General features: G+C 39.4%; 1 protein-coding gene across 2 annotated transcripts in view; it reads left to right on the top strand.

The window, feature by feature from the left end:
• Positions 1–12,443, top strand: part of MAP3K7 (mitogen-activated protein kinase kinase kinase 7) — a 74,571-nt gene that overhangs the window by 29,562 nt on the left and 32,566 nt on the right. For both annotated transcript variants that reach the window (XM_090036879.1, XM_090036872.1), the window contains exons 3-10: positions 268–333; positions 1,277–1,322; positions 1,961–2,099; positions 3,233–3,357; positions 7,025–7,153; positions 8,108–8,238; positions 9,438–9,519; positions 11,346–11,497. In XM_090036879.1, the coding sequence (XP_089893005.1) occupies positions 268–333; positions 1,277–1,322; positions 1,961–2,099; positions 3,233–3,357; positions 7,025–7,153; positions 8,108–8,238; positions 9,438–9,519; positions 11,346–11,497 (870 nt within the window). The remainder of the gene's footprint in view (positions 1–267; positions 334–1,276; positions 1,323–1,960; positions 2,100–3,232; positions 3,358–7,024; positions 7,154–8,107; positions 8,239–9,437; positions 9,520–11,345; positions 11,498–12,443) is intronic.

Genomic DNA, 12,443 nt, shown 5'->3' with positions numbered 1-12,443 from the left:
GAACACCAAACACCACAGTTTGACCAGTAAGAGTAGTATATTAAGTGACTGTCATTGTTTGTGACAAATATTGTTAGATTGCAAAATGGAGTGTCCCTTGTTAAGGGCAACACCAGTAATAATAACCCAAACTAATAACCCTCCTATAAATATCGGTTCTACCGTTTGGTCTAAATGTGAACTGTGTATGTGAAAATAAAAATTGAGAATAAATGGAAATTTCTGAGTGGTTATGGTTTGAAATAAAATACAACTTTTGTATTGCAGCTTCGACAGTTGTCACGCGTGAATCATCCTAATATAGTCAAGTTATACGGAGCCTGTCTGAATCCAGTAAGCTATATTTCCTCAGTCTCGATCCTCTTGATAAAACATGCTATAAGCAAGCAGTAACACAAAAAATACATTCAGAAAATTTAGTATTGTGGCTGTAAAATAGCAGTCACTTTATTAGTAGCTAGGCTCATGTTAAAGGTAAATTAAAAAAGCAAACTAATTTCTGAATACCCGTTAGTACAGGGGCAGGCAGTTATTTTGAGTGGAGGGCTGCTTGCTGAGTTTTGGCAAGCCATCGAGGGCCACATGATAGGCAGTCGGGGGCAGATAAATATTTCTTTTCTAAATTTTTTAGGGCCCCTGCAGGCTGTATAGAATGGCCTGGCAGGCCACATTTTGCCCACCCCTGCATTACCACTTCATCGTGTTGCTTTTCCCTCTCCTTCCTTACACTGAGGAACCAAAAGATGATGCATATGACTGAAACATCAGTGCTTCCTCATTCAGAAACTAATGGAACTCAGGTTTCTGTCATTTGCCCTGCATTAATAGCTGTTGACACTACTACTAATACTCAAGTGGTATTAGTAACAGGACAGATTTGAAATTTGCAGCTTGGTAGGGTAACAGATGCATTTTATTCTCGTCTGGGGTATTTAATTAAATGGTTTGCCTTTGTTTTATGTAATAATAGATAGCAACCTCCATTGATGATCTTTTCTAATGCACTCCAGCAGTAAATCCCTTCTAACTGTAATTTTAGAGAAACTTTTGCATTTAGGGACTATATAAAAGTGCATCATTTCTTCTTTCCTAACCTTTAATGGGAATTAAGTATTAAGTTGAGTCTGCATCTTGTAAATAAATGTGCCATGAGCTCAGGTATGGCACAAGTGCAGTTCATCTGAATGAACTTTTCTTTCAGATGACAAAACCTGTTGTCCGCCCCTACATTGCACTTTAAAACTTCCCTATTTTTTTTGTCCCCTCCCCTCCAAAGGTGTGTCTTGTTATGGAGTATGCTGAAGGAGGTTCTCTATACAATGGTGAGTATCTTTTCAACATAGTGTCTCCCTGGAGCTGAACTACTAGTGTTAGAAGAATCTTTATGTAAAATTGGTTTAATGTATATTTTAAAGAACATTTTATAACCAGCATAGTTTAAAAATTCCTCTAACCCACTGATTTTTTTTTTTTGTATCAAATTATAAATTTTGCGCAAGTCTTAGGCAGACAAAGTTCTTTGAGTAAATGGGATAGACCAACTAAGTAGTTGGAAGAAGTGTTCTTTGCAAGCTCTTGGGCACAAACAACCTTCTTCAGGTGTAGGGAAAGTTTTTTGACTTCCGCATTTCTTGTTAGTTCCCTTTATGATCATTTAGTATAGATTGTGCTAGATATACCTGAAAATGGGCTTCTTTTATCATATGCCTAGTTATTTGCATAGCAGAATTTTGTATATTAAACACCTTTGTTAAGGAATTACTGTTTAAAAACTTTGGCAATCACTATTTGGGTAACCTCTGTTGCTCAAAATATGTGCAAGATTTCAACAGCAGTGTTGAAGGGCACGAGTAAATAACCATTTCCATTTCATAGAGCTTCTTATGGTATGCTGTTAATTCCACTGTATCTGTTGTAATATGCAATAAAGTTCTTTTTAGTTTGTGTCTCTGTTTTGCAGTGCTGCATGGTGCTGAGCCTCTGCCTTATTATACTGCTGCACATGCAATGAGTTGGTGTTTACAGTGTTCCCAAGGAGTGGCATATCTCCACAGCATGAAGCCAAAGGCTCTAATTCACAGGGACCTGAAACCACCAAAGTAGGTTTCTAATTAGTGTTTAAATTTCTCTCTCCCTACCCTTGTAAATTAGAATTGGGTCTCTCATAATTTGTTACTTGCACTGGGCTCAGATGGAGCCTTTAAATGATAGTTTACATCTAATAAGTTCAGTGTGATCTAATCTAAAGGCATTGTTTTGTGTACCACTGACAGTGTACTTATCACTGGCTAAAAATGGACATCTCATTTGAGGCAGTTCTTTTTGGTCCAAGTCAAAACCTGGGACAGAAGAGCTGCACAGCCCTTTGGACCCTGTAGCTTATCCCGGAAATTAGTGCCAGTTAACAACAATAAGCTGTGACTTTCCTGCTGAAAAAGTATTAGCACATCTTATCTTGCAAACTTCACAGGTACTGAAAGTGGGAAAATAGGCTTGTATGTCTGTAGGATCCCAAGACAAAAGGCTTTCTCTGAGGAGAAATGTGATGTCTGTTTTAAGCCTACACAGAAATAAAGCCTATTACTGTTCTTGCATCCTAATCCAATTCTCACATCATGGAAGTAGGTTTTTCATTACAACAGTTTTACCAAACAAGAACATTTAAAAAAGGACTTGATATCTACTACCAGTGTTCTTCCTTTGTAAGCAAAGGACCTGGGGGTTTGAGTCTTTCTTCCTTCCCAAATTCTGATACATAGTATCATTGATTGCTTGTTTATTTATCCATTTCATCTGAAGAAAAGGTTGTGAGGTAGTCCTATTGAGTGTGTTGGTCATTCTTCTTCTGGCAAGGGATCAGCCATGATGACAGGCCTTCTGTCTTTTGAGCTCATACAAAATGTTGGTGAACAAGCATCGGAATGATTTTATCACCCTTGGATGCTTAGTTGATTGATATAACTGTTCCTTAAAAAACTATTTTTGTGTATAAAATTCCACAGCATAAATAATTAGTAAATTACTTTATTTTGTGGAGCATGCATTTAAATTTAAAAGTAGTCCATATACTTAGATAAATCACTAATACAACGTAAAGGAATGGTAAGGGCACTTTATTATAAAGAAAAGTATTGGGAATCAAGACCTTAAGATTCGTTCTAACGAATGGCTAAAATATTGATGTTTTATTACCAGACTACTAAATTGTTTAATTTTGGGGTTTTCTTGACAGCTTGCTGTTGGTAGCTGGGGGGACGGTTCTAAAAATCTGTGATTTTGGTACGGCCTGTGATATTCAAACACACATGACCAACAATAAGGGAAGTGCTGCTTGGATGGCACCTGAAGTTTTTGAAGGTAACAAAGTAACTTATGATCTTGACTTTATGTACCTGCTACTTAAGGACATTTTGAGTGAGTTTTAAGTTTTATAGGAATAGGACTTAAGGAATAACCATGGTCAGAAATAGCCTTTTACTTTCATTTGAAAATTAGGGTTCAAACCTGCCATCCAAATATGTATATGAAAGAAATTCACATATATGTCAAGGTTTGATATTTTACTTCGACAAATGGCTAAACTGGATGGCCTGTAGTAGTAAACCTGGGGTTGTGTTAAAATTAAGCAGCCTCCAGTTACGTAAAGATTTGTACTGGTAATGTTATATACATCTTTATTGGGCTGACTTAAATAGTCAATTCAAGATGATGTCTGTCTCAAGGTAGTAAGTGTAACATGCCTAAAATTTACTGTGGATATATTAGTATTTTCCCAGTATAGTATGGTTTCTGAGATTCAGAAATAACCTTAGATTCTTGTAGCATTAAAATATCATTCCTTTTACCACATATTCTATTTGGCTTCAGTCTTCAGAGTTCCCTGTCACTGCATCTGTATCTTTAACTACTTACTACTTTTATTACTCTTCCCTTTTTTCTTTCTTGTTGTTGTTCTTTTCCTTTTCCCTTGAGCTTCAGTTCGCATCATCTTCCACCCCATAAATAATTGTAAATGTGTGTGCTAAGAAAGTCTAGTGATGATCAAAGGTATGTGTAGCTGTTGCATCTTTTCTAGGGAAATAGTCAGCCTCCTTTCAGCAAGTCAGAAGAATGAGGGAAAATTTGTTTGCTTAAGTGTTTTTTTTGGATTTTGTTGTAGATTTCATCTGGAGATCTGAATAGTAAATTTAGTTTTCTATAAAGGCATCAAATTATTAGAAATTTACAGTTTGCAGTATTAGGTAGCTATAGGCAAAAAGAAAGTATAGGCGACCACTGCCTTTTCACATTTCTCTACAAGTTATCAATAGACCCTATTTTAGCCAATCACCTCTTCTTCAACATTTAGTTATTACTGCATTTACTCAAATATAACGTGACACTGAATATGCTATACAATGACTCCCCAAAATAATTAGATTCTGTATATGGAAAATTTATAAATCTGTTAGATTCTACATCTGGAAATATATAAGTATCGGAGGGTTGTCTTGAATTCTTCGCCCATCCCTGTCTCCTTCCCCTTCCCCCCGCCTCCCCCGCTGCCCCCCCCCCCAGCTCTACAACAGGGGCAACAGTGGCGGGGGGAGAGTCAGGTGATCACTTTGCCCTGCCTACTTCTTTCCCCCTGCAGCCTTCCTCCATTCCCTGCTCCCCACGGCCCCCCCCAACTCTGTAATCTCTGCTTCTTCCACCCACTCCCATTACTGACAGACACTGCTCAGGCTGCTCTGTCTCAGAGTACAGCACATGGAAGCACAGGCCTTGCCTAGCCATATTAGAGTCAGGGTTGTTGCTTGGCCAGGTAGGTGAAAGAGTTTCCATATGCTCCCTGTCTTGGAGAAACCCCAGCCCAAGCCAGAACCAATCTGCATCTGATGGGAACAGGGGGCAGGGGGAAGGGAATAAAGAGGAACCTGCTCTGGGCCTGACTGTAGCTTGGGGCCAGGGTCAGAGCTGCAGCAGCCACCTGCTCCCCCCTCTGCCTCATATGCAAATATAAGATAAACTAATTGGGGGTTGGGACCTCGTCTTATATGGAAGTAAATATGGTAATTACTCATTAATTCCTCAACATACCTGCTATTACCAGAAGAAATGTAAAATCAGAGTTTCATATTTCCTGCTTTGGGGATTACTGTAAGCCTTCACCTTTTTCTTAACGAGAGTTTAGAGAAACTTCTGTTACCCAAAATATATAGCAATATAATTGAAACATTCATATTGCAGGGAATTAAATACTTGTATCTGAGAGTATATTTACTGGATGTGAGAGTTGCTGGGACAAAACATTTCAAATTAATCTTGAAATATGATTATTTAGTATTAGCATTTATTTAATAAGCGCATTATTAACCATTTGTATGTATTTATTACTACATTTAATATATCAACCACAAAATCTAACCTTATTTATTATGCAGTAATATCCAGTTCTTAAATATCATATTGGTAAGAGTTTGAGAGAGAGCCCCAACAGTAAACTTCCCAGAGTTATAAAAGGCAGATAATTGCAATATTAAGTTTTATAAATGTTGTTTTTTTAATTATTTTAAATACATTAAAATAATGTTCTAGATGGAGAATTTCCTTTAGTGATAGCTGTTCAATAAGAAATCGCTTTTGAGATATGATTGCATTAGCTGAAGTGTAGTAAGTCTGCAGCCATGTACAGACATTCAGTTTCTCCTGGCAGTGTCACTGCTGTCCTAGGAGAAACCATGAGTGTACAAACGTCCAGAATTTTTCTCCCAGGGCAAAAATGTCCAGTGCAAGAGAAAAAATAACCCAGATACAAGCAGGTTTAAATCACTCCCAGAAGAGTTTCTTCTGGGAGAGCATATATCTGTACATTCTCTTCTACCTACCCATGAGTGTGTCACTCACTGGACTCTGCTGCAGCAGCTGAGGAGGAAAAAGAACATGTCCTGTTCACAGTCCACACATTGTGCTGTACAGGCCAGTCCTGAGTAGTCTGGATTATCTGATTAGAGCTGCCCTGTGCACTGCTGTCCTCTGTCTCCCGGTAAAACTGAGGAAACCTAGAGAACTTAGTGAGATGTGTGGACAGGGACCCCCTGTCTATACAGTATCAGTACTACAAGCTCTCTGTTTTTCAGGGCATCAGCTTTCAAATGTCTGTTAGGGTATCTCCAGGTAAGTTTTTCTATCAAGAAAACAAACCCAGGAGAATTCTCTGAAATTATTTGAATGTGTATGTGCAACCTGTATCTGCTATTGATCTTTGTTGTATATCTGTATAATGAAATAATGTAGAAGGAAATAATGTGAAATGTAGATAAAGAAGATTTTTTTTTTTATGCACGCCTTCTAAGGAAAAATAATTAGCCTCTTGATGTCATTCATGCATAATACATTGAACAGAAAAGATACAGCTATAGAACTGATTGTTTTTACATATTTTATACTCTGCATCCATTGATCATGTCTACTTTAGCACTTGCATGGTCCTTATAATTACAGAAGAAGAGATATTATTAGTCTTTTATTCTCTGGGCTTTGTTCTTCATTTTTTTTCTATTATCTAAAAGTTTCCTATATGCTTATCAAGAAACCTAGAAAAGACTCAATTTGTGTCTGAAAGAATTTACAAGCTAAATTTTAGGCATAGCAGAACAATGGAGAATAACAAACAGGGAATGAGCGGTGAAATCTGAAGGCAGTAAGCGATCAGACAGTTATTTATTTAAACTTATGTAAACATGATGATGGTTGTATTTAAAGACATTTGTATTTAAACACAAAAATGATAGCTATATTCGTGAAAGTAGCTGACTTACTATGACCATCATAGAAAAAGTGAGTTTCAAGTTAAATTTTTTCAATATAAATGTTTTCAATCTTACATTAGTATGAACAAAAATAGTTTTAAAAATAAAAATGTGTTTGTTGTATAGAAAATGAAGGTTGAAGTTAAAACTAAGTGTTAGGGCCAGTCTTTCTTATTATGTTATGCATGTATCCTGTAGAAGACACACAAATTATATCAATGGATTTCTTTCAGGTAGCAATTACAGTGAAAAATGTGACGTATTTAGTTGGGGTATTATTCTTTGGGAAGTGATCACCCGGAGGAAACCTTTTGATGAGATTGGTGGTCCAGCTTTCCGCATAATGTGGGCTGTTCATAATGGTGAGTTGTAAGCTTGTATTTTACTTTGGTGCCTGTACATGTCAGTTGTGTATTTGTGCACCATTTACTCAATAATTTTGGAAAAAACCGTATTTAGTAAGTGATAGTTTTATACTTCTCTGGGTATTCACCTTTCTCATTAATATTTAGATAATTTCACTTGTGAACCAACTCATTTTTTGGTGTTGTTTCTTTTCTGTCATCTCAGGCTGAGAGAGAATTTCCTAGTGTCACCCCCAGGGCTGTAGAGCTTGGACTGGGAGATAAGACCACAGGGCCAGGGCCGGGGCTAGGGCTGAGAGAGAAGAATATGCACCAAATCTGCACCACAACTGCAGAGCTTGGGCTGGGAGATAAGGATCTCCCAGCCTGGGCCCCACAACTTCGGAGCTTGGGCTGGATGATAAGGATCTCCGAGCTTGGGCCCCACCACCAGAGCTGAGGCTGAATGATAAGAAGATCCCAGCCCCCGCTCCCCAATCATGATTGGGAAGTGGGGGCTGGGAGCTGCCTGGGCAGGGGGACATTGTTCCTACCCAGGTTTTGGTGACACAGCCCACTCTGGCTGCAGGTAGTTCCCAGGGGCAAGGAACAATGTCTCAGTCCGCACCATGAGACCACTGTCTCCGAGCCCTATGCTCCCTGCCAACTCCTGAGTTAGCATCCAGGGGAAGCCTAGATCTCCCCCTGGCTGCAGCAGAGGTCCGATGCAGGGCCACAGGGAGCAGGAGCAGTCTGCTGCTAAGAGCAGCAAATCTGCTTCCATGTCCCTGCATATGTAGACATGTGCCTGGGACAGTTTAAAGTAGTTTACTCTAGAGTAGACTGTTCCTACATTATTTGCATGTGTAGACTCACCCGCCAAGTATTTCAGCAACAAAGATGTTAACATATTATATAGTAACAGAATTTCCAAGAATGGTTCAATAAAGAAGTTACTCATTTTACTTATAGGTACTCGGCCACCACTGATCAAAAATTTACCCAAGCCTATTGAGAGTTTAATGACCCGGTGCTGGTCTAAAGATCCCTCACAACGACCTTCCATGGAAGAAATTGTCAAAATTATGACACACTTGATGCGGGTATAACTTTTTTTGTTTTTCCAGTTTTTAAATAACGCACTTACTATGGGTTATTAAGTTGTAATACTGGTTTAAAAAGGCCTCTGTTATTTTATTCAATGTATGTCTATAACAAATCTTCATTGTATAAAGGTTTTTGTTAAATGCAACTTAAAAGCTGCTCAAACAGGCTATCCGCTCTGCACCCATACAGGATCTATGCTAATTTGATCCTGCAACGTTAAAGTTATTCAGAAGTTTTACTTCTGTAGTTTCTGTAGCAATTTTCCCAGCACCAATGTGTGTACAGTCACAGTAATTTCCAGGTTCAACAATAGCTTCTTTTAAAAAAAAAAAAAAAAGGCTGTAATTGTCCAGTCTTCAGGAACAGGTGCTATAGAAGGATATATTGCTTATCTTTGTATATAGTGCTTATCAGTGTTATTTCACCTGTAATTTCCTTTAAAAAAAAACAAACTGTAGCCCTAAAGAACAGCTCTACTGTTCATTTGTTTTTTGTTAATTAATTTGAAAAGTTTCAAATTATTAGTTAAACCAACCTGAACATACTTTGCTGAATGGAGCTCATATCACTCTGATATCTACTAACCCAATTTTACACTGACTGCAGGTGAACAAGACTGACTAGCTGAAATCTAAATTTTTTAAAAGTTCTTCCTTTATTTGCAGTATTACCTTAAATATTATCCCCTTCCTTTCTGCCAAAACTCTGTAATAATCTAGCAGCAAAGTTTAGATATCATTCTGTCCTTTTGCTAAATGTTACTGGACTTAATCGGGCAGTTGTTTGTGGCTTCCATCATACTGTCTTATCTCTAAAGTTTGCACTGGAGATGTGAAAAAAACAGATTGGATAAACATGTTAGAGGTAGACTGCATATGCTTGATTGTGCCTCAACAGGGCCTTTTAGGGCTGCAGTTCTTTGATGTCTATAATGAGAAATTTGCTTTGGGGCAATTAAAAATAACATTTTGGGGAATTACTAAAAAGCAAAAACTTGCAGAACCAGCTGGAGTAATAACATCAGCAGCTCAGTAGTTAAGTAGCATGACATATAGCCTAACTGTTGTTTTCTTTTGTGCATCCATTTAGACAACTAGGAGCTATTGAAGTGCCTGATACTCTTACAGCTACTGTACATACTCTGGAAGTTTTAGTCATTTTACATTTAATACTTTTACAATTCCTTTCCACACAGTACTTCCCAGGGACTCAGGAACCTCTTCAATATCCTTGTCAGTATTCAGATGAAGGCCAAAGCAACTCAGCCACTAGTACAGGTATGCCAGGGTAAATGGAAGAAAAAGTGTTCGTTCCTTTTTACGTTTAAAGGAAAATGGCATAGGGTTAGTTTATAAAGCATAGACTTGTATTAACTTTGAACTGCAATGGGGAAAAGAGCTAATCTCCTTTCCAAAATACCAGACCTTTACTTAAGTCCTTTGCCTTGTTCAAAGGTCTCATACCAAATAACCGTACTGAAAGGTTGCCCCCTTAAGCTTTTGATCCATCCAAGTCCACTTTCCTGTCTCCACATTTGCGAAGAGTGTACACTTAAAGGTGCTTCAGTCCACAAAGGCATATTGTCTCCCTTTCTTCCAGAAGGTTATTTGGGTTCCAGCAGCTATCTCCCAGATTTTCTTTCTTATGACTAGATCTCTAGGGGATTACTAGGAAGGTCATAATAGCTATTCAGTGCTGCATGTAGAATAGAATTCCATTGTGATGACAAAAAGTGGAAATGGTTCAGATGTACTAACATTGCGTCCTATAAAAGATTTAGTGTTTCCTCTCTAAAATTTATCTTGTGCATAAAGTAACTTTATTCTGCATGTTAAGCTAGTTAAAAATGTAAAAATTAACTGAAAATTTATTGGCAGAAATTCTTGAAAGCTAAGAATACATACTAAATTATCTCAATTTGCCAGACTGCAAAAAGCATGTGTAGCACAAGAATTTAAAATATATGTTAAACAAAAGTAGTTTTAAATGTCTGTCATTTTAAAAAATATCCAGTAGGATTCATTTTGAACTTCACCTCTGATGATGAGCAAAACATGTTCATTCATAGTCTTAAACTGGGATTTTCCCCCATTTGACATAGGGAGGGAGGGGTGCCCCTCACCTTACAATCCAGCACAAGGCAATAGGACAAAGGAGGGGGGAAGGAGCTTGAACCAGAACTACCCCACCTCCATTGCCTCTGCATGCCCTGCCACTCCTTTCCCCTGCAGCCCTACCTACCCCACCCTTCTCTGCTGCTTCTCCCTCTCTCTCCCTTCTGCTGCTCTCCTCCTTACCTTTGCTCTGCACTAACAAGCTCCATCCCTGCTGCAACGTGGGGTACAGAGCACAGCTTAGCAGTGGTACAGAGCTAGCACTGCTATTCCAGCCCCACTGCTGTGGGATAGGCTAGAGCCATGCTCTGTACCCTGGGCTGCAGTAGGGACAAAGCCTGCTGGTGCAGAGCAAAGGTAAGGTGGGGAGGTGGGGTGAGAACGACTTTGAGCGAGGTTGGCGAGAGATAGGAGGAAGGTGTGAGGCTGTGGGTGGCAGAAGCGGCATGGAGGGGGGAACAGGGGAAAGAGAAATCTGCAAGCAGAGGCTTCAGGGGGCAGGGACAAGCGCAATGGGGGCAAGTGGAGGGGCCAGCAGCAGGGGGCAAGCTGCCTGCCACTCTCACTACCTGCCTCACTACCTCCACACCACCTGCTCCCTACTGCCTCCCCCACTGTCTGTCCCACACCACCTGCCCCAGTACTGCCCCCTCTCATCGCTTCTCCCCACCCACCTGCAGTAGCGTGGGGGATGAGTTGAAGATGATCCTCCAATAATAAGATTGCATACATGGAAAATTATAATAAATTGCTAAATTTTCTGTGTGTCAAATCTACTTACTGGGGGTTGTCTTGTATTTGAGTAAATATGGTATTTAAGTGAATTATTGTGAGGTTGCAATTTGTTTTCATCAAAACATTCAAAAAAGTTAATATAAAAAAGCAGGAAATACTGAATGATTAAGTAAAGAATTGAATTTTGACTTGGTCTTTTTTCAAAGAGAAGTGAATTCTTCATTAAATACAAAAAATGCTTTTGTTTTTTATAGGCTCATTCATGGACATCACGTCTACAAACACTAGTAACAAGAGTGATGCTAACATGGAACCTGCTGACATTCAAGGAACTGCTACCAATGATACCATTAAACGCTTAGAATCAAAACTAGCCCAGCAAATGAAAAATGCAGCAAAGCAGCCAGTAAGCAAATCAGTAAAATCTTGGGCCTTAAGGATGATAGTGGTATTAGCTGAATTAAAAAAATAAATAAATATATGGTTTTATAATAGGATGGAAAACTTCTTACCTACAGATTTTTATAACAGGAACTCAAACTATTCTGCATCTATTAATGATCCATGGAGATCTGCTGTTTCTTCATTTGCAGTTGTTGTAGAGAAACAGTTTTCCTGGTACAAGCTATTGCAGTAGCTTTCCTTATAAAAGAAATGTTGAGCAGACATAGCTGTCTTCCAGAGATGGAGTTCCAAGGAGAGGAAAGGTACCAGTAGTCACCTTGGGAGATCCCGGCCTCTACTAAAAGAAGGAAAAACAAGGTTCTCCAGAAGGTACTTGAGTTAAGGTAGACTAGAGCTCCAGCCAGCTCTCAAGCATGTCCATGGTAGCTGGTACGAAGTGCAAGGAGCAAAGTAGATTGTTCAAGAGAGCAGAGGCAGGCAGGGCACAAAAATGACCAAAGGGAAGCTGTCCATTTTTTTCCAGAGGGCACCCTCCCAACCCCCTAAAATCTAACATTTGTATACAGCAGTAGTGCTCAATTTATTGGCCCTCTGGGCCAGATGAGTGGTACAAGGCCAGTCCATGGGCTGGATCAGGCCCTGTGTGCCAGGATCAGACCTTGCACTGCCTGTACCTGTACACCAATATTGGGCCCCACCCAGCCTCACTTGGTCCCCGTGTGCCAGGGTTGGGTTCTGGGATCCCATACTGCCCCCACATGCTAGAATCAGGCCCCACAAGCTGGAATTGAGTCCTGTACCACCTGGCTCTGTGTGCCAGGATTAGGCCCGGTACTACACTATCTAGCCCACAGGACTCCCTGTGGGTCTGAAAATTTTGGATCTGTGTGGTATCCCACAAGCCAGATGACACAACACTGGAAGCCCAATCTGACCCACTGGCTGGG

Source organism: Crocodylus siamensis, chromosome 1 (assembly GCF_052110815.1).
Source record: "Crocodylus siamensis isolate JL-2025a chromosome 1, ASM5211081v1, whole genome shotgun sequence".
Taxonomy (NCBI): domain Eukaryota; kingdom Metazoa; phylum Chordata; order Crocodylia; family Crocodylidae; genus Crocodylus; species Crocodylus siamensis.
Note: the sequence above shows the minus strand (reverse complement) of the source record. Positions and strands in the feature narration are given on the sequence as shown.